The following is a 22,907-nucleotide window of genomic DNA, read 5'->3' on the forward strand; positions in this document are numbered from 1 at the left end:
TCAATCATGCAAGGTTTAAATCAATTCATATAATTGAGTTCTAGCCTTTTACACTCGACAGGTCTTTTAGGTTGTGGGAAGGGCTTTTATAATGCAGACCTGATTATGAAATTGACACCTTGCTATTAAGTATTCACAATTGCTGATGCCATTATGTTTATTTAAGAGACAAGTTATAACCTCAAACTGTTAATACCAGCTTATGGAATTTATGGGGTGATGCTACAAATAATTTCAGTCTTCCCTACTTGTTGATTATGGATTGCTACATATCATACAATGATGATGTTGACATAAAGGTTTAAAGGTTAAAGGCTGCCCATGAATGGCAGAGGCAAGGGACAGTGACATTTCCCTATCTAGGAGGACAATGCATGAGAGACTGACCATATATACATTTGATCAGCACCCAGGCCCCCTCTCCACCCAAGCTAGGACCAAGGAGGGCCAGGCAATGGCTGCTAATGACACAGCAGATAGACCTATAGGCTCCCCCAAACCCCCAATCCTTAGGTCACGGGGATGGTCAGGTTGCAGTGACCAAAAGAACTAACGAGTTTGAGCGGGACTCAAACCCCAGTCTGGCGTTCACCTTTCAGGGACGTTACCACATTGGCCACCACAACCCCCATAATAGAGCAGTGGAAAGAATCAAGTAATGAAAAGTTGAAGAACTCATTAGGTTGTAAAAAGAAGAGTATAAAGAGAAAGAAGATGAAGAAAAATATAGAAGTTTTTGGAGAATCTACATATTTCGATCAGGTGGTAGCATTTATGTACCCAGCAACGTTGAAAGAGATAATCAGAGAACGAGACTGACTGCAGGCAAGTTTTCGTGCTATTAAACAGGAAAAACTGCCTAGGGGGTCTTGCATCCATGCAAGTGCATAACAGGTTTAAAGAAAGGAATGATTAGTAGTCATAAGTTGTTTGTGGCAATACAACAGACCATATGATCAAGCCATTTGTTTTTTACTGATCCAAGAACCTACGAGCTGGAAAGGACATAGATAAGTGCATGCTTCCTGTTTTCTAGCAAGTCACTGCCAATCCATGGGTAATTGCTTTTCTATCTAAGCAGTGGTTTAATGAATGCTTTAGTCCTAAAGTTAAAGTGATGATGCGCTTGATCAATAATACTTTCTGATATGCATATGACTTTATCATGAAAAACAATCATACACACTGAGTAATTTCTGCATCCTAGTAAGACCTGCAAATGCTATATTAAGGCATTTAGTGCATGTAATATTTCTTTACTTTTCAAGTCTTTGAGATGATGGGGAGGGCTATTGGTTTAGATATGAGGACAGGACATAACAAATTGCTGAAAGACGTCCACAGTTGATTAAGCCATTATTTTCATAAGAGGAGAATGTACTAGTTACAGCCATAAGTTACATATTCTGATATTGGCTATATACTGAAAAAAACTTAGTTTTGCAAAATTACGCTCTAGGAATTATTGTGCAAGTTGTGAATTGTCCATAAGACCTCGTTATTGCTTAATGCATTTGGCACAACCACTTTTTTCAATTAAAACCACTCCCATTTCTTTTCAAGCATTTTAAGAAAAAGTAGTTCTGAACTATTCATTAAAGGGTTATTTCCTGGCTTGTCCCAAACAGGAACCTACACTGCACTGTTGTTGATTGACATGACCACTTTGGACGAAAGAACAGTAGTGGCAGAAGCCCGACTAGCAATGTTTTATGAAATATGGCATAGCCAGGGCCAAGGAAGGAGGATTAAGCTCATGAACATTTTAATATGTGGACTGCCTTTGGTGCTGGTATGAAATTGAAGAAGATCCAACATTATTTTAGTGTTTCTCTTTTTCCATCGTTTTTTATACTACAGATTTTGTAGCTCCTAAGTTATCCGTAATTTTGCGTAAGTTAGCGAGAAGTTTTTTTTTTTTAGCAATTGTTAGAGAATTGGTAATGTAACTCCATTAAGTAAACGTGTTTGTGGTAGCTCAAGTCCAGTTGCTTATTGGCCAATTTCCTTAACTCACATATCTAAAGATTTTGAATGTCTTTTGGCAAAAAAAAAAAATAGGTTTGCTGTTCCCTAGTTTGCAATTTGGCTTTAATAAAGAAAAGCCTTGGAGTATGCGATGCCGTTCTTAAAATCTCCAATGCTGTACAGAAATCCCTTGAGTGTGGTCAGGAAATTTATATGAATGGCATTGATTTTAGCACTACCTTTGACTGTGTTAATCATGAGGTCCTATTTTTCAAACTCAAACAGCTGGAAGTAGGTGGGTTTTTTCTTTGCATCATTATGGAATTTTTAAAGTAGTAGATCAGAGAGAGAGAGTTGTTGAAAGGCACCATAGTTAGTACTATAGGAATATATCTAGTCTTCCTCAGGGTAGTTTTCTTGGCCTATTACATTTCATACTATATACACATGTGGTTTGGCTTAGAAAACAAGCCTGTTGCATATGCAGATGATGCTGTTCTTTGCGTCAATTCTGTCTCCTGAATGTAGATCTGGAATTGCTGAAGCCCTTCTTAGAGATCTAGTTAAAATTAGTGCATGTTGCAAATTATGGGACATGAAGTTGATTGTAATAAACTCAAAAGTATCATTGTTAGTATGTGGAGCGTGAAGGCTCCTCAGCATCCGGATCTCGGCATTGATATTTTTAAACTGTTAAACTTTTGAAATTTTAGTTGTGATTCGTGTTAACAAATTTAATTTGGAGAGACATATTTGATCTATCTCCTTCATTTGCACAAAAAATTGGCTTATTAAGAAAGTATTAAGATTTTTGGTCGTCAATTGATTCAGAAGTGTTTTAATTTTCATTATGCCTTGTTTTGAGTATGGTCTTCAGCTGCTGAATCTCACCTTAATTTGTTGAACAGGAGCTTACGGTCTTTTAAATTTCTTAATCCTGATCTAGATATTAGTTTCTGGGGTTGTTGTTCTGTTAGTTTGTTATGCATGTTGCATAATATTTTTCATAGTTCTGACCATCCTTTGTATTCAGATCTCCCCCGACAGTACCAACCTGTTCGTAATGCAAGGTATGCAGTTAATTCTAATAGTCATGTTTTCTCTATCATAAGGCTCAATACTATTCTAGAAGCTTTATTACAGTGACCAAGTTGTGGAATGATCTTCCTAATCAGGTAGTTGAATTGGTCGAACTTGATAATTTCAAAGTTGCAAACTTGCAGTGAATGTTTTTATGTTGAACAGGATGACATAAGTCTCTCTTTATAGTTTATATATGAAAGATCTGTCTTAAAGTTTTTGCTGCTCTTAGAATATTTTATTTTAATTGTTTATTACTTCTCTTTTAGTTTATGTATTTATTTATTCAAACTTAAATTTTCCGTAAAAACATCTGATACAAATACTTCTACCTAATTGGACGTGTATATCACTTACCTTGGCTGCATTATTTTAGGAAAATTAAAAGTAGTAGTCAGTTTAGCCTCAGAAAAAAAGGAGCAAGATGTATTGAGTTTCACAACTGCTGTCAAAGAAACATCAAAGATGGTTGGCTTCTCTAATGGACAGTGATTAGCAATAATCTGGTTTAAACAGAGGATGCACCCAAATCACTATTCGGATGCCAACAAGGCAGATTCAAGAGTAGCACTCTGTTGCTTAATTTTACCAGTAATTTTTTCCTTTATTGTAGCATTGTATATTTTCATTTGAGTTGTCAGCTCGCAAAGCTGTCGGTTTCAATTGCATATTTTTTATCAAATCAGATCTATTTATTTTCCAGAGAGGATGTCTGCTTTTTTTCCAAATACGTATATTTAGTTATATTATTATTGAACCGGGAATAGCCTTAAATATGATAGTGTAACAAGCTCAAAAAGCTGAAACCTAACTAACTGGTATTTGATAACTATATTTTTTGTGTGAAGATATTTTATTTGGTTTTCATCACATTGTTGGTGCTATTAAATGTAAATGTCTTTGACCACAGTAGCTTTTGCAACATGCCATAAACGTTTTGCTCCAGAAGTAGAAAATAAAATGTCCTTGCCATTGGTTTTATTCATTGCCATTGTTTTCAGGCTCTTCCTCCATATGCAACTCCAGAACTATGCCGTACTCCTCTTAGCCATGTAGTGTTGAAGACTAAAATACTTGATATGGGAGAGCCAAGAGCACTATTAGCATTGGCCATTGATCCTCCAAATTTAGCGGACATTAATCGGACAATTTTAAACCTAAAACAGGTAGGAAATTTACCATTATAGTACAAGTTTTTGCTTTATTTTCCATTATTTTTCTTTTAATTTTTTATTCTCACACTGAGCCTAAATCTTCCTTAATTTTATTAATCTTTGCCTTTTATATTAGACAATCTTCAGTATCAGTCACCATTTTCCCTATTAATCTGTTATAACAAGGGTAAAGTTTATTACCAATCAAAATACTGGAATTTGTCAATGTGGGCTCTTGTAAATAATTCAATGGATTTAAGAATTTGTTTAACTGAGGTAAAAGCTTATTAAATATCTATGGAACTTATTGGAGAACGTGATGGTTTAATTTATATTAGTACTCGCAGATTTCTTACTGTGATGCCATTGGATTTATACTGTAATTTATAGTATTGTAGTATATTTAAATTTATCATGGATCTAAGTGGTAAAGGGTTTAGTTTCCAATATCATTAAAGAACTAAGTGGTATTTTAACAGCTCTGGTATAAATGGATAAAAGCAGCATCATCATCTGTAAAAAAAAAATGTTTTACCAGTAGTTTGTTTTTAATTCAACCAGCTCATTCATTTTAATGATCTTATGGTGGCTTTATATTATTGGAGACAAAGGACTGTAAGTAAACTTTTGATGGGCTTTCCTCATGTTGAATTACATAGTAATATAGAGGCAAATCAATTAAGAAAGCTGCAGATGGACTACTTATACGGGGGCTGGCCGGCTAATGCCTTTTTTTTTTAAGGACAGGACTTTGACATTCATACCACTTAATAAGGTGACTTAGGACACCTCCAAACTGTATAGGATTTTTGCCTCTGACCTTCAGTTTTGCGACACTAGGGTGATTTATCCTGAAAATTAGTGTTTTTCAAATTCCACCTCATCCTTTGATAATTAATATTAAGACGTGGGATTACTACCCTATATAGACCTGACATAGACCTCCAATCAAGTGAAGAAATTTTTTCTTGAAAGTCATATTTTCGATAGATATGAATTTTTCCATTATGGTAAAAAAATAAACCCTAAAAATCAGGGGAAAAAAGATGAAAAGAAAAATTGGAAAAAAGGGCAACATTTGATTGTTTTATAATGTCTTTCTAAGTTATATACCAAATTTCAGGGCTATATATTTAAAACTAAGAGAGAAGATAGAATTTTAAGGTCAATAAGTATAGTTTTGAGATACGGGCATTCAAAGTTTTTCTTTGTATTTTTACAAAAACAGTATTAATAAATCATGAATATTATGAATTTTATGTTCCTTTTTGGATTTTAATAAACCAAATTAAAGGTATTTATTATAACTTAATCATAAAATGAAGATCCCTTTGTTAGATATCTTGCTTATTTAAGCGGGACGGTCACTCCATCATCTCTCTCTTTCACTAACTACTAATTTTGCCGATATTACCCACTTCTGTACTCGTATTAGAGCGAATTTTCTTCTTCCTTATGTTAGCAAGTTGTTGAAATTGTCTTTTACTCTTTAGCATGATGAAATTCTTGCCAAAACCAAGAAAAACAGACGTAAAAACCAGTGAATGTCAGAGGTCAAACAAAAGGTTGTGTACTCTCTATAAGGTTTGTGGTAGGACTGAAGGCCAAAGGGTTTGATATCCGTGTAATACAGCATCTCGTGACTCGTGGAATCTATACAGATTCCATTGCTTATAATTTATTTTACATTGACATGTAATAATATCAAAATTTACGATAACAAGAAATCCTGCATGTTCTTGTAGGGAACAATGTTTTTGGTTTATCGAGTTACTGTTACTAATTACCCTGTAAAAATGTAAGTAAGAGAAATTTTGACAAAATAATTTGTACACTCATTTTCCATTGCCATACGAAGCTCAGTGAATTTTTTCAGGATTTTGTGTTTTTACTCCTATACTCCCATATATTGGCTTTCTGCCCGGGCCCTTTAAGGAGATATCCTCTTGTGTGTAAGGATTGATTTCAAACCACAATTTGAGACATCTAGCAAGAATGTTGAGACTCAATCAAAGCAAAAGGAAAGAGGTCACAGATGTTATGTCTATTTGAAAGCATGTAAATAGGCACATACCTAACTCATAAATTTTTATGGCAGGCTGTTACCAGCTATTTTTAAGACTGGTGATATTGACTGTGAGGGATTTGCTGTGATTGAATGGGCCAGTTTTCAGTAAAGATGTAGTATATGGTCCCACTGACATATTTAGATACATTTGAGACGTTGGTCTTCTATAAAAGATTTGGTTAATCTTATAGAATTTTAGAGTAATGTTTTATAATGAATGTTATCAAGCTAATTATCTTAGATGTCACCCCACCAAAGAACTTATTAACAAATCAGTCGCCCTTTCCTATTTCAGGTATGTTTTTATGATAGTTTCTATAATCAATCAAAATGTATTCTGAAAATTTGTACAGTTATGTTTGTATGTAGCTTATTTGTTATCTCTAAAAAATCATCAGGCAATTTTATATTTTTTTATTCATAGATGGGAGCTTTAGCTATAAAATCTAAAGGGAGAGAATGTTGTTTGGATGGCGACTTAACATATCTTGGAAGAGTGATTGCTGCATTACCAGTGGACCCTCATCTTGCTAAGCTAATTGTAATGGGACACATGTTTGGCTGTGAGAGGGAAGCCATCATTATCGGTAAGTATTCATGTACTGTATGTTAATTATTTATTTAATGAATTATGAATAAGCAAGTATATTTTCAAGATTCAATCCAATCCTTACATATATTGAAATTTTCTTATAGTTAGGTTTCACTTCAGTATGCAAATGAATCTCTCTCTCTCTCTCTCTCTCTCTCTCTCTCTCTCTCTCTCTCTCTCTCTCTCTCTCTCTCTCTCTCTCATCAGCGGATGTAGTTAACAGTAACACGGTAAATGAGTTTAAGAATAAGATGATAAGAACTCTAAATGCTTAAGCTAAATTGCTCTACCAAAGAGCAATTAGAGTCTGTGCAGATGGACTAAAAGGTTTTCGAGACATCCAAAATCCTTGTAGCAGTAACACGGTAAATGAAGTGACTGGTAGGGTGTCTGGGATTGAAAAGGGAAGAGCAAGAGAGGGTGTGGCTTTATTGCTGAGTGAAAGGATGACAGGTAAAGTAGTGGAATGGAAGGAGATATTATTATTATAGTTATTATTACTAGCCAAGCTACAATCCTAGTTGGAAAAGCAGGATGCTATAAACCCAAGGGTTCCAGGGAAAAATAGCCCAGTGAGGAAAGGAAATAAGGAAATAAATAAATGATGAGAACAAATTAACAATAAATAATTCTAAAAAAAGTAACAGCGTCAAAATAGATATGTCATATATAAACTATTAACAACGTCAAAAACATATGTCTTATATAAACTATGAAAAGACTCGTGTCAGCCTGGTCAACATAAAAACTGCTTTTAAATTTAGCACATTGATGTGAAGAATTTTTTTTCTCTCGCAACCACTGACCTGATGTCAGTTGGCCCTTGAGATGAGCCACCCAACCTACCTTCAACATATCTGGAGGGGACCACTCTAATGTAGTCCTGAAACAGGTTTTCCTCGTCTAGCCACCAAAGCAGATCGAGTTTGGTGTCTTTTTAACACCAAAGTTTGGGGCGAGTTCGTGGATTGTGACAGTGTCTTTTTAGGCAGCATTGTACTGATTTTAGATGGCCACACCTTGAGAAACCAGTTTCTCTGCAGATGTCAAATGGCCTAGAAGTTGCTGCCATTGTATGGCTAGTAGCTGTGACTGTATAAGTAAAGACTTAACCTACTCCTTTACATTTGGTTGGTGAGCTGGGGACTTTTCCCAGCGAGCCCATCGGCACTCTTAATGCTAGAACCTGTATAAATGAATATTCTGATTCTGCATCATTTTCGTTTTGGATTAGCCACTTGCGGGTGGTGTGTGTGTGCAAGGTAGCACAATCATCGGTAAACTGAGTCCGAGTTAACACATTTTGGGGGCTCAGATGTATTGCTCGCAAGCATGTACGTTAGTCGAGGGAGCTTGCTGCTCTAGATTTGCAAGAGGAAGCGCGCTGATCGTAGTTTGAGGGGCTACGGCATCTCTTTTTGGGAAGAACTACTTTTTATCAATACAGAGTCCCTCTCATCTATGTTAATGTGGGTAAAGGTTAGGTTGGGTAGGGAATGTTGGGCTTTTGTTAGTGTGTATGGACCAGGTTGTGAGAAAATTGAAGAAGAGCGGAATGAGTTCTGGAATGAATTAATTAGGTGTGTAGAAGAACTGGGTAGAAGGAATTGTGTAGTTGGGATGGGTGACTTGAATGCTAGAGTGGGCGCTGGAGAGGTAGAAGGTATCATTGGGAAGTATGGCGTACCAGGTGTAAATGAGAGTGGTGAGAGACTGGTAGATATGTGTTGAGCAAGAGATGGTGATAAGTTCTAGCTTTTTCAAAAAAAAAGATAAAAACAAGTATACATGGGTAAGAGTGGCAAATGGAAGAGTGATAGAAAGGGCGTTAATGGATTATGTGTTGATAACTAAAAGAATGTTTGGAAGATTGAAAGACTTACACATGTTTATGGGTATGGCTAACGGTATGTCTGATCATTTTTTGGTGGAAGGAAAATTCGTTGTAGCAAAAGAGTGGGGGGGGGTTGGTATAAGGGAACTAGTTAGGGTTGAAGAGTTAATAAAACTGGAGGTAAAAAGTGAACATCAAGAAAGGTTGAAATGGCATATGACAGAGTGAAAGTAAGAGAAACTGGTAATTTAGAGGAGGAGGGGAAGTTAGTAAAAGAAAATTTTGTTGGGATTGCAAGTGATGTGTGTGGCGAGAAGTTTGTTGGAGGCAGCATGAGGAAGGGCAGTGAATGGTGGAATGAAGGAGTGAAGGTAAAAGTGGAAGAGAAAAAGAAGGCATTTGAAGAAAGGCTGCAGAATAATAGTGTAGAGAAGTATGAAAGATATTTAGAGAGAAATGTGGAAGTAAAGTGCAAGGCATTTGAAGAAAGGCTGCAGAATAATAGTGTAGAGAAGTATGAAAGATATTTAGAGAGAAATGTGGAAGTAAAGCGCAAGGTAACTGAGGCAAAGAGGGCGGCTGACCTGAGGTTGGGTCAGGGATTGGGTCATTCATATGAAGAGAATAAGAAGGAGTGTTGGAAAGAAGGGAAGAGAGTAAGGAAAGCTGTTTCGAGAATTGAAGAGACAGTGAAAGATGGAAATGTAATGTTGTTAAAAGGAGAGGAGGCAAGGTAAAGGTGGGCAAAATATTTTGAAAGTTTACTGAATGCTGAGGATAATAGGGAGGCCGATATAATTGCTGTTGCAGGTGTTGAGGTGCCAGTGATGGGAGATGAGAATGAGAGAGAGATTACAAGAGAGGAAGTGAGAGCACTAGATGATACGAGAGTAGGAAAAACACCTGTTATGGATGGTGTAGGAGCCGAGATGTTGAAGAAAGGGGGTGTGACTGTACTTGAATGGTTGGTGAGATTATTTAATATGTGTTTTGTGTTGTCAATGGTACCAGTAGATTGGGTTTGTGCATGTATTGTACCACTATATAATGGTAAGGGAGATGTGCATGAGTGTTGTAATTCAAGGGGTATTAGTTTGTTGATTGTGGTTGGAAAAGCGTATGGTAGAGTACTGATTAATAGGATTAAGGATAAAACAGAGAATGCAATCTTAGAAGTCCAGGATGTTTTTAGAAGAGGTAGGGGATGTATGAATCAGATTTTTACAGTTTGTCAGATATGCGAGAAATATTTAGCAAAAGGTAAGGATGTGTATGTTGCGTTTATGGATCTGAAGAAAGCGTATGATAGAGTTGATAGGGAAGCGATATGGAATGTGATGAGGTTATATGGAATTGGTGGAAGGTTGTTGCAAGCAGTGAAAAGTTTCTACAAAGGTAGTAAAGCTTGTGTTATGATAGGAAATGAAGTGAGCGATTGGTTTCCGGTGAGAGTGGGGCTGAGGCAGGGATGTGTGATGTCGCCGTGGTTGTTCAGCTTGTATCTTGCTGGAGCGGTGAGAGAGGTGAAGGCTCGAGTACTTGGACGAGGATTGAAACTGGTAGACGAAAAGGATCAGGAATGGGAGGTAAATCAGTTGTTTGCGGATGATAGTGTATTGGTTGCAGTCTTGGAAGAGAAGCTTGGCCGATTAGTGACAATTTGTAAGGGTATGTGAGAGAATGAAGTTGAGGGTTAATCTTGGTAAGAGTAAGGTTATGAGATGTACGAGAAGGGAAGGTGGAGCGAGGCGGAATGTCATGTTGAACGGAGAGTTACTTGAGGTGGATCAGTTTAAGTACCTGGGGTCTGTTGTTGCAGCAAATGGTGAAGTGGAAGCAGATTTACGTCAGAGAGTGAATGAAGGATGCAAAGTATTAGGGGCAGTGAAGGGAGTGGTAAAGAATAGAGGGTTGGGCATGGATGTAAAGAAGGGTTGGGCATGGATGTAAAGAGAGTTGTGTACGAGATAGTAATTGTACCAACTGTGATGTATGGATCGGAGTTGAGGGGAATGAAAGTGACGGAGAGACAGAAATTGAGTGTGTTTGAGATGAAGTGTCTAAGGAGTATGGCTGGTGTATCTTGAGTAGATAGGGTTAGGAACGAAGTAGTGAGGGTGACAACGGGTGTAAGAAATTAGTTAGTAGCTAGAGTGGATATGAATGTGTTGAGGTGGTTTGGCCATGAGAGAATGGAAAATGGCTGTCTGCTAAAGGTGATGAATGCAAGAGTTGATGGGAGAAGTACAAGAGGAAGGCCAAGGTTTGGGTGGATGGATGGAGTGAAGGAAGCTCTGGGTGATAGGAGAATAGATGTGAGAGAGGCAAGAGAGCGTGCTAGAAATAGGAATGAATGGCGAGCGATTGTGACGCAGTTCTGGTAGGCCCTGCTGTTTCCTCTGGTCGCCTTGGATGACCGCGGAGGTAGCAGCAGTCGTGGATTCAGAGGTATGAAGCTTCATCTGTGGTGGATAACGGGGGAGGGTGGGCTCTGGCACCTTAGCAGTACCAGCCAAACTCGGTTGAGTCCCTCGTCAGGCTAGGAGGAGCGTAGAGAGGAAAGGCCCCCTTTTTCTTTCATTTGTTTGATGTTGGCTGCCCCAAAATTGGGGGAAGTGCCTTGGTATATGTATGTATGTATATATATAATGTTAGTACTGATGTATATTTTGCTTAAAGTGTATTCAGATTTTGCAATTTTTAAAATCTCTCTCTCTCTCTCTCTCTCTCTCTCTCTCTCTCTCTCTCTCTCTCTCTCTCTCTCTCTCTCTCTCTCTCTCTCTCTCTCTCTCTCTCTCACATATATGTTAGTACTGATGCATATTTTGCTTATAATGTATTGAGATTTTGGAGTTTTTTGAAGCAATTTGGGTAATTCAGAGAGAGAATTTGATATCATGAAAACTCAATTATTGTTAACTCTGTTCTTAGTTTTGTCAAAAATATAGACTTTATTATAGCATAGCACTGCACATAAAACATTTCATTGTACATCTGATATTTATTTTTTAGAAAATTCAAAAGGAAACAAAACTTTATTTACAGTTTATTAATTTATTTTTGCAAAACTTTTAAGATTACAGCATACAAAATGTAGAAAACTAGTCAATTCAGGGATCATGTGGACATTGGAAAAAAAGGTTTGTTCCCACATGGATACAAACTATTCATACCTTTAAATAGACAAATGTCTTCAGCAGAGTCGGAACGGCTGTTGAGTTCATTAATGAGATACAGTAGTTAACAACAGGTGGTACTTGTAGAAAATTAGGGGCTACCTCTCTGTTGGAAGCTCTTCACCTTCGTCTTTGGCTGCAACAAGTTTGGATATACTGTTGTCACCTAACCTAAAGCTTTGATCTTTTTGTTTTACCTTTTAGGAAGTGAATACTGGCTATAGTAGTGTGTGATGGACGTAATTGATTGAATGATTTGGAGTTTTCTGGCATCCTGTGATGGATGTGAAGGGAGAGATTCATACTTGCTAGGGAAAGGGTGAATGCTACAACGGGTTTATGGCTAAACTGGTTGTCGATCCACAATCAATTATTTAGTCTTGTAGGGGGTTATGATTATTCACAAGCATCTCTGTGTGCCAATTGCAGGTTGTGCCTTCATGTACAGTGGCAAGCGTATACTGTGAAGGGAAGAGGATAGATAAACCTTCTCCAGTGTCTTTATTATCAACATTAAAGAAGACACTGAGAAAGTCTTTTACCTCTATTCCTTCCTTCATTGAGTGCAACTACTACCGTGGCTTCTCCGCCTACACTTCTGACTTGGTTCCCAGTAAGTATGCGGCACGAGTAAGGCAACCTCATGTTTGGCAGGTTTTTCAGCCTCTGGTGAGTGTGGAGTCCCCCACTTTTTTTTTTGCCACCCCCCATTGGAGGTTTGGACACTTCTCTTGTTTCCGCGCAAACTGCCGATGAAGAGTTTGACTAAAGGAAGGCTTGGACCTCATTAGATCAGGCAGTTAAGCCCTCCACGTCTTTGGTAAGGAACATGGTAGCTAACCCCTGGTATTCCAAGTGCCGGTGTCTCCCTCAGTGATGCCAGTGACGAAGGGCATCAATGATGTGACAGCAGTGTCCCTGTATGAATCTAAAGCCCAAAAGGACTCATCTGTAACAGTGCAAGTGCCTCTAGGGAAGAATGCTCCAGCATGAGTTGGTGCTGCTCCCAACGTTTAGCATAAGTTGGCTCCCTGGTGTCACCCCCTAGTCCGTTACCCCAACCCTTTTGCCTGTGGTTCCAGGACTCATACCCCCTCCCTCTTTGCCTGTGTTACAAATCCCAGTAAGTGGGCCTAACTCCTCCTCCATGACAGTGTCCCTAGTGTTGTTGTTCCTGTTGTAGTAACTATTGTGGTTTCTACCCTTGAGATATCATTATCATTGATAGTCCCTTAGACTTTTACTTCTCTGCCTGTAGAGGTAGAAAGGAAAGTTGATAAGAGAAAAAAAATGTGTGCATTCTTCTTCCTCTTCATGTTCCAGCTCTGGTTCTGGTGCTCTTTTTAAGACAAGGAGGAATAAGAAGTCCAGGAAAAGCCACTTAAATCATAAGGAAAGGGTTTTTTATGATACCTCCTCTCTTTGTGCATGGTTTGTGGCCTCATGAGGGTCAGAGGGAAGGCTCTTGCCATTCTACTCCCTCCTCCTCCCCGGTTGGTGCATGGGCCTGTGCCCAATTTTTCCCCGGCTGTCCCGGTATCCAGGTGAAGTAGAGGTGTACGACCCCAAACAGGTGCACAGGCCCTTGGCCTGAGCTTCTTCAGCTACCCAAGTAGTCAGGCAGGGTAGAGGTCATACACGTTCTGTTTGCCATTTGTTGAGGAGCTTCAGCTCCCTCCTTCACCTATCCTACCTGGGTGTTGGACTCATGGTCCCTTCTCTGGTTGTGGTACTTTGGTACACTGTCTTGAGAAGATGGCACCACTCCAGACGGTCATGATAAGCATGTGTGCAATCTACGATTACAAGCCAAAGGTGAAGGAGCCAGTGTGGACAGGTCTGGAGTGGAGAGAAGAGTATGAGTTACATCTTCTGTTTCTGCATTGATCAGTGTCATGGATCCTTTTCTCCGTTGTTGTCACCCATCTTGGCCTTCACCAGTCCCCGATTACATTGCTGGTTCTGCTCTTAGGGAAAAGTGCTTTTATTGGGGTTTGGGAATAAATCCCCATTGCAGCTTCTTGCAATCTACTCTTTAAGGTAACCGGACAATCCAGTACTGATGGAGACAGGCAATCCGGAGGCTAAGTGTTCCTTTGTGGATGTTGTGCACTCGTATGTAACTGTAACAGATTGGTTAAGTCAACTATGACTCCGCTTTTGTGAAGAACTAAGGTCACTGATCAGTAATTTGGTGCCCCTCAAGGTTGAGGCCATCCCTGTAGCTGGCCTGGTCCTATCTGGTTATTTGGGCCTTGATTATGATGTGTGAGAGAGCTATTAGGTTGTAATTGAGAGGCTAGGTGAATGGAACTAACTTTATTTCAACAGATAGTGAGTTCATATACAACATGTTCTGGAAAAGAATGCCACAAAAAATCAAACAAAATAATTCATGGAAAGGCAGACTTAAACAGGTTCTTTTAATAGTAAGGTGTAGAATGAGATATACAATGAAAAAGAAAATATAGTGTTCAAGCTTGTGTGAAACATGTGAGGTACATGGCTTCCCCCCTAACAAAAAACGTGCATGTGAAATGGGGTACCCCGCTCATGAGAGATGTACTGTAAGCAGGTCATCTTGCAGGAGATATGTATGTTTAGGCCATCAATGGAGACCCAGTCTTCTTTGCTGCTAATGTTAAGAAAGCCTTTAGATTGCAACGGATCACGAGGAAAGGGCCCATATAAGGGGGCGTTAGCGGTGGCTTGCTAGAAGCTGTGGACTTTCTAAGTCTGTTGGCATGTAGTGAATTTTCCCACAACGTGACATAAGGCACTGGAGATAGTTGGAGGAGGTTGCCGACTGAAGAGATTCAGCAGGGACGACCATTTCAGCTACCGAAACATCCGGGGCGTCTATATTATTTTATCATTCTTCGTATTATTGTTATTATTATTATATTATTATAATAGTTAATTGCTTAGCTATTACCCTAGTTGGTAAAGCAGAGTGCTATAAGCTCAGTGTCTCCAATAGGGAAAATAGCCCAGTGAGGAAAGGAAACAAGAATAAAATATTTTAAGAACAATAACATCAAAATGAATAAATACCTCCTATATAAACTATAAAAACTTTAACAAAACAAGTGGAGGAGAAATAAGATGGAATAGTGCGTTCGAGTATACCCTCAAGCAAGAGAACTCCAACTCAAGACAGTGGAAGACCATGGTACAGAAGCTATGGCACTACCCAAGTCTAGTGAACAATGGTTTGATTTTGGAGTGTCCTTCTCCTTGAAGAGCTGCTTACCATAGCTAAAGAGTCTCTCCTATCTTTACCAAGAGGAAAGTGGCCACTAAACAATTACAATCCTGTAGTTAACCCCTTGAGTGAAGAAGAATTGTTTAGTAATCTCAGTTTTGTCAGGTGTGTGAGGACAGAGGAGAATATGTAAAGAATAGGCCAGACTATTTGGTGTGTGTGTGTGTAGGCAAAGGGAAAATGAACTGTAACCAGAGAGAAGGATCCAATGTAGTACTTTCTGGCCAGTCAAAGGACCTCATAACTCTAGTGGTAGTATCTTAATGGGTGGCAGGTGCCCTGGCCAATCCACCTGGAGTGGTCCTTATTCCTAGGAGGACCTAGGAAAGCAGGCTAAACTAGTTGGCGTCCTTGTAGCGGCATATTAAAGCTGCCTTGAGGGTGCGAGGAAAATGTTCAACCATTCCATTGGCAGCAGGGTTGTAGGCAGTTGTCTGATGTAGGATGATTCCCAGGAGACTTGCTGAGGATGGCTACAATTATGAGGTGAAAGTGGTACCATTGTCAGAAGTATTAAGCTCAAGGATACCAAATCTCGCTATCTACCCTGAGAGTAAGGCAGATGTACAGGAGGGGGACGTTGCAGTTTCCATGGGAAAGGCTTCAAGCCAACAAGTGTAGCAATTGATGACAGTAAACTGGTAACTATGTCCTTTTGATGTAGTTACGGCACCTAATACGTCAAAGTCAGTGTGGTCAAAATGACGCTGAGGTTAAGGATAGATGCCCACTGAATCCATGTGTCCATGTAGTTTTGAAGTTTTTCATGAAGTACAGGCGCAGACCCAATCCTTAGCAAATGAACTTTGTCTTCAGTAGCTGTGCAGTAGTTCGGGGAGAGGGATGGGAAAGGCCATGAATGAAATCAAACTTCTGTCGGCGCATGGGAACGAGTATCCATGGTTGTGGTCTACCGGTACTGACGTCACAGAGGAGGGTGGTGATGGAGTTGTCATGGGCGACGTCTTCCCAACCGAATGCTGTGTAGGATGTCTTACATGCTTGGCACTCTGGATCTTTATTGGCCCAAGGCATTGTAATCCAATCCTAGGTGAATGGCAGATATGTTTCTTGACAGGGCATCGGCTATGTGATTTATTTTCCCTGAGACATGTTGAAGGGTACAATTGTACATTATTCAGCCACAGCGGAGAGATGTTGGTGTTGATGGGAGGACCACGCATCAGACTGTCGAGTGAAGGCGTGCATCAGAGGCATGTGGTCTGTGCAAAGGATGAAGGGCATACCCTCTAAGAAGTGGCAAAAGGGGCAGACAGCTAAATGCACCACCAGCAAATTGCGGTCGAAGGTAGAGTAGCCGGGGTCCGCCTTGGTCAGTTTTCTACTGAAAATGGCCAATGGGCGGGGCGAGCTGTTGACCAATTGGTCACAATTGTATAGTAGTGTTGATCCTATAGTACTTTTGAATGAGAATAGTCAGCATAATTGATAGGCATATCCCTTTTCGTGTACTAAGGTACAGAGCGAAGGACAAACCATGGTTCAAGAATAATTGTAGACGTGTTTATTTGGAGAAACAGGAGGCCTATCATCTTTGGAAGGGTAACCCATCAGATTTGACCTGGAATAACTATACTCAGGTTAGAGATTTAGCTCAGAGATTTTATGCTTCAACTAAAAAAAGTACAATTTAACCATAAAAGAAACCCTTTTTATTTCAACCCAAGAGCATAAGTGGGGGACTACCCTTTAATCTGCATCCTTTGGTGTAGATGCAACAGTTCCTCCTTTGCTTAAACCAGATGGCTGTCACTCACTGTCCAAAGGAAAAAGCAACCCTTTTGGCAGATGTGTTTGACAGCAAGCAGAGTAATGAGAAACTCTTAACTTCCTCATTCCTGTTTCCCTGAGGCTAAACTTACTAGTTTAGCTTTTTGATCTCGTGAAATTAAAGCTCTGTTGATGGACCTTGATGCTTATGGAGGTGTAGACACAGATGGTATTTTTCCTTTGTTTTTATAAAGACTGCAGATTTCTTAGCTCTAAAGTTATCTGTTATTTTGCGCAAGTTAGCAAGAAGAGGAGCTTTTAGCACTTGGTGGAGAATTTGTAATGTTAGTGCACTGATTATTGCCCAATTTCTATAACTCCCATATTATCTAAAGTTTTTGAACTTTTGACAAAACGTCTTAATAGGTTTGCTGAAGGTAATCATCTGTTCCTTAGTTTACAATGTTTTCGTAAAGGCCTTGGAGCGTATGATGCCCTTATAATCTCCAATGTTGTACAGAAATCCCTTGATTGTGGTCAGGGAGTTTGTATGGTTGGCCTTGATTTTAGTGCTGCCTTTGACCGTGTTAATCATGAGGCCCTTGTTTTCAAACTCAAAGAGTTGGGAGTGGGTGGGTCATTTCTTAGCATCATTATTGAATTTTTAAGTAATAGATCGCAAAGAGATGTTTTTGATGGTCACCATAGGGAGTATAGGAATGTGATATCTGGTTTTCCTCAGGTTAGTGTTCTTGGCCCATTACTTTTCATACTATATACACATGATATGTGGTTTAGTCTAGAAAACCAGCTTATTGCATATGCAGATGATGCTATTCTCTTTGCATCAATTCCATTTCCTGAATGTAGATTTTGGGTTGCTGAATCCCTCAATAGAGATCTAGCTAAAATTAGTGCATGATGCAAATTATGGGGTATGAAGTTGAATCCTAACAAAACTCAAAGTATGATTTTAAGTAGGTCAAGGATGGTGGCTCCTGAACATCCGGATCTCAGCATTGATATTGTTTCTTTAACTTTGCATGACTTTTAAAATTTTAGGTGTAATTCTCAACAGCAAATTTACTTATGAGAAACTCGTTAGGTCTGTGTCTTCTTCAATTGCACAAAAAATTGGCTTATTGAGAAAGTCGTTCAAGATTTTTTTTGATCAGTCTATTCTGAAGAAGTGTTTTAATTCTTTTATTTTACCTTATTTCGAGTTTTGTTTTCCTGTCTGGTCTTCAGCTGCTGATTCTCATCTTAATTTGTTGGACAGGAACTTAGTCTATTAAATTTCCTATTACTGATCTAGATATTAATCTCTGGCGCCGTCATTTAATTATTTCATTATGCATGTTGCATAAAGGGATTTTGACGAAGGAAAAATCTATTTCTGGGGAGAGACCTGTGGCGCCCGGTGAAAAGAGTCCTTCTTATATATCTTTTCTGATAAAACCTTCCAATTATACCAGAGAAAGAAAAAAGCATGGAATGCTGAGGTTACTACCCTCGCGCGAGCACCTTTTGGGTGTCGTGTATAAAGCAAAGGCGCGTGAAAACCACTATTCACAGGTTGTCTTCCATTTAGTTAATTCCTTCGTCAAAGGGATGGGCCGATACAAAGGTCCTAGCCAACCACCACCGCCACGACGCGAGCGCCATCTGAACAACATCCTTCTGTAATGGTCATGACGGCTTGGAAAGGAAAGGGTGGGATCGTGTAAAATAAAGGGGAAGGGTTTCACCGGGCGCCACAGGTCTCTCCCCAGAAATAGATTTTTCCTTCGTCAAAATCCCTTTTCTGGGTCGATCTGTGGCGCCGGGTGAAAATGTACCAGAGAATGCCTTCCAAGCCCAACAATAACAACTAATTTAATGAGGGGAGAGAAACAACACCATGTAAAGAAAATCATAAATAATTATGGTAAACAAACATGATAACAGGGAAGCCTCCGAGTATCAGAGGAAACATGCTACAAAACTGACATGGCTAAGAATATCCCAACCCTATAACAACGGTAATCAATAATAGTTACAAACATAACCTAATATGTAATAAACTTAGGGCTAACGAACCACCAAGGAAGCGGCGTCGTGGTGCGAGTGGCGGGTAGGAGGGAGAAGAAAAGAGATGGATGAAAGGAAGAACAAAAGATCACTGGGGAGAGATAAGGCTCCCATCTGCAAATGTTGGGTATTTAAGAGCCTGTAAGTTCATTAGATAGTGGCGTTTGAAGACCATAGGAGATTCCCAACCCGTGAACTTTATAAGGTCATCAAAGTCCATCTTCTGGGGGCAATGATCCTGGATTGGCTTGTTAAATGAAGTATAGGATCTATAGCCTAATACCACGTATGGGAATGGTACCTCCTTGTTCTCTGATAAACAAGGGGCCAGACGATCGGGTAGCAGCCGTGGCTAAAAAGGCCCTGAGAGTGGTGACCGGACATAGAGAAGTATCTTGGAGAAGAGGAATAACTTTCCAAGGGGACCACCTATTTTGGGGGTTAACGGCCGAATCATATTGGCGAATTGTCGAGTCCCTTTTGTCTGATTCGATGAAGAAATCGTTTTCCGGTTCAATGTTCGCGTCTCTACGAGCTGCCAACTTCCTGTAGTCCACAAAGTTAGGGTTTTGGCCATCCTTGAGTAATCTGACACAGTGAGTTTGGAATACTCGGGTCAGTTTGAGGAACGGGATCCGGATGGGACGGAGTTTCCACTCGAGGAGGAGAGGAAATCAACTGTTCTTGGGCAGTGAGGTGGTACTAAAGCCACTGCGCCCCGGAAGGAGCGCAGTCGGTGTAAAAGTTTTTAGAAGATTCACTGGGAGAGATAGGGAAATCTTCCTCTAATGGTTCCAATCCCGGGGTAATGCGTCCATGGCATGAGCCCGAGGGTCCAGGATTGGGGTCACATAACAAGGAAGTTTGTGATTGATCTGAGATGTGAATAGATCTACCTGGATGCCTGGAACGAGCCTGAGTATCCACCGGAATGAAATTCTGACTCCAGGGGACTCGTCCTGGATAGTGAGCCCGTTTTCACATCCTGGCCTCCCGCTAGGTGAGGTGCTGACAGGAACCAGTTCTTTTCTGTTGCCCAGGCGAAGAAAGTGACCAGGATCTGATTCAGGTTGGGTGACTTGGATCCTCCCCTGTTTCCGTAGTGTACCTCGTCTGTGCTGTCTGACACTACTCTGATGTGGGTCGACCTCGGAGGAGTCTCTCTCTTCAGGGTCAAGAACACTGCCATGGCTTCGAGAACATTGATATGGGACTGTTTCATGGCTAGTGACCAAGAACCTGAAACATCTGATGTTCGAAGAAATCCCCCCATCCACTTAGAGACACGACTGAATGGAATGTCACTTGTGGAGGTGGGAATTGTAGAGGAACCGCTTTGGAGAGGTTCTTCGGTTCGGACCATGGGCGTAGTCTCATTTTCCAGACAGAGGGGATCTTCGAGACCTTGTCTTCTTATAGGTACTGTAGCTCTCTTTCTCCAAAATCGATTGATGTCTTGAGTTTGGCTTTTATTAGGAGATCTGTTACTGAAGTGAATTGGAAAAGGCCGAGGATACTTTCTAGGCTCTTTGGACACCTGTTTGTGCTTGAGAAATTCTTGATCTTGGAACCTATTCCTCTTACTTTTGGAAGGGAGAGACAACGTGTGCTTCGAAAGGTCCCACTGAATGGCTAACCATTCTAAGTGGCCTGATGGTCGCAGGCGAGACTTATGGAGATTGACCCGACATCACAGGTTGTCGAGCAATCGAAGTAATTCCTTCGTAGCTCTGTTGCCTTCTATGGCCGGCCGGGCCCAAATGAGCCAACCGGCCAGATAAGCAATGATCTGTATCTCTTGGTTCCTGAGTTGTTCTAACACTGCCTCTCCCAGTTCCGTGAATATCCTGGGATCAATGTTGAGGCCGAAGGGCATGTCTTGAACACAAAGGCTTTCCTGCTTAGGTGGAAACCCAGATAAGAAGAGAAGTTTCGAGCTATAGGCGCAAGCTAATAGCGGTCGGTAAGATCGACAGAGGTGGTGACGGTCCCACGGGGAAGTAAGGTCCGTACCTGAGAGATAGTCGTTTGATTGCTTTTTCTTGAGTAACCCTGTGGTGTACTCTTTCAGGACGGGAGTGGATTTCTGGGAGAAGGTCACTGGCGGAGGAGGAGGACCTTGAGGCCATTTTCATCTCAAACCGTTAGAGACTATGCTATGATCCCACAGACCGAGTCCAATGGTCACGAAAGTGGTAAAGTCTTCCCTCTACCTGGACCACCGCGTTGTGAGGGAGTGAATCTAGGTCCTTCCCTTCTCCGAGCCCCCTTTTTCCTAGGTCCGCCTTGATGGCGGGACTGTCTTCTACTCCTGTAGCTTCCTCTCTGGTGTCCATGAAAGGAGCCTGAGGGTTCGGATCTAGGGCTGTATGCAGGCAAAACATCCCAACGGAGTTGGGCTGTGTACCTGGGGAATCAGTGAGGTAGACCACCTGATGATGGGGAGTCAGATACAAAATCGTCGAACCAGAGGAAGGCTGTGATGACGAGTGGGAAACCGACTATCGATTCCTGTCTGACAGAGGTCTCAGACAGAACGTACTTCCCACAACTGACCCGATCAGACCAACAAACGTGTAGGTCGAACTGGCAGGGCAGAGCCTGGAATTATCGTACCCCCCAGGCTGTCAACATCCTGGTCCAGACAGATCGGGCCTGCCCTTTAGGAAATAATACCGTTACCTTCGGTACCTTGTCTCAGCTAACCAAGGCAATCTCTTCCAATCGAACGAATCCGTTGAATGGGAATTCTAGTACCTGGGAGTAAAATCTAGGTCCCCCAGAGGGAGGACGTCTATGCCCTCCAGATTTATGGTACCACCTATATCCGAGTTCCTGAACGGCACTGACTCACCACCATACCTTAGAGCTGCGTCATAGCCCCTTGGTTTTCCCTAGAATGTGTTGCTTTTAGCCGTCACAGTTTATGCAGGGTAACATGAACATCAGGATCCTTTAATGGTCCTAGGTCGGTGACGTAGGTAATTTCAAAGCTGAAGGCTCAAAACTCATCCCCACCTACCTGCCCGTCCATGGGGTCGTTGTCCAACCTTAGAGAGGACACTCCGAGGAGATAGGGACCTGTAGATGGAGCATTCCTTCCCAACCTCGATACCCAAGGGCGGAGAGCCTCTCTTGCAGGCCAGAGAGAATAATCATCATCCTGATGGGAACCATGCAGGCGAACCTTCTGTAACACAAAGGGGACATAAGTCTGGATGTTCCTTGAACTTTGGTTAGCGATCCTATTCACAGGCTGGGATCAGCTGTAAAACTCTTAAAAAGCAATTTTAAAGACCAGTCATTTAATGTATTATCTTCTGGGGTATAGTGCGACACTTGTATTCATGAAATGTGACACTGTTGGCGCATTCGCCACTGGGTGGAAATTTATTTCTATATGAACACTGTTGTATGGATATTTATCCATATCTAGACATAGTTAGAATTGACTATGCATAAATATAGGCATAATTAATGTATTTCTATTTGAACACTATGTTGTATGGATATTTAGCCATATTTAGACATAGTTAGGATTGAATATGCATAAATATAGGCATAATTAATTTAATTCTATTTGAACACGATGTTGTATGGATATTTATCCATATTTATACATAGTTAGAATTAAATACATGCATAAATATAGGCATAGTTACGTTCATAAATTTTTTTTTTTTTTTTTTTTTTTTTTTTTTTTTTTTTTTTTTTTTTTTTTTTGTTTTGTTAAATCCTTCCCTTTACAGGTAAAACAAAAGATTGGCCACCTGTGGTCTGAGTGATCTCCGACTGTACCGGAGCTCCGGTAACCATTCCCGGTACAAACAAAGGTCCGTCATAATGACAACGTGAACCAGAGGAAATCTAATATTAACCTCAATGCTGATCGCCTGTACGATATCCGGTTAAGCCGGAGATTCGATGAAAAAGAATCGTAATGACGATATTGTGATTATTCATGAAAAA

At 40.4% G+C, this 22,907-nt stretch overlaps 1 protein-coding gene across 1 annotated transcript in view; it reads left to right on the forward strand.

Annotated features, from left to right (window-relative positions):
• LOC137623431 (ATP-dependent RNA helicase TDRD9-like) overlaps nt 1-22,907 on the forward strand; it is a 252,515-nt gene that overhangs the window by 830 nt on the left and 228,778 nt on the right. The window contains exons 2-3 of the mRNA XM_068354265.1: nt 4,050-4,214; nt 6,695-6,857. Coding sequence (XP_068210366.1) covers nt 4,050-4,214; nt 6,695-6,857 — 328 coding nt within the window. The remainder of the gene's footprint in view (nt 1-4,049; nt 4,215-6,694; nt 6,858-22,907) is intronic.

This window comes from Palaemon carinicauda, chromosome 30 (assembly GCF_036898095.1).
Source record: "Palaemon carinicauda isolate YSFRI2023 chromosome 30, ASM3689809v2, whole genome shotgun sequence".
In the NCBI taxonomy this organism is placed as follows: Eukaryota; Metazoa; Arthropoda; class Malacostraca; order Decapoda; family Palaemonidae; genus Palaemon; species Palaemon carinicauda.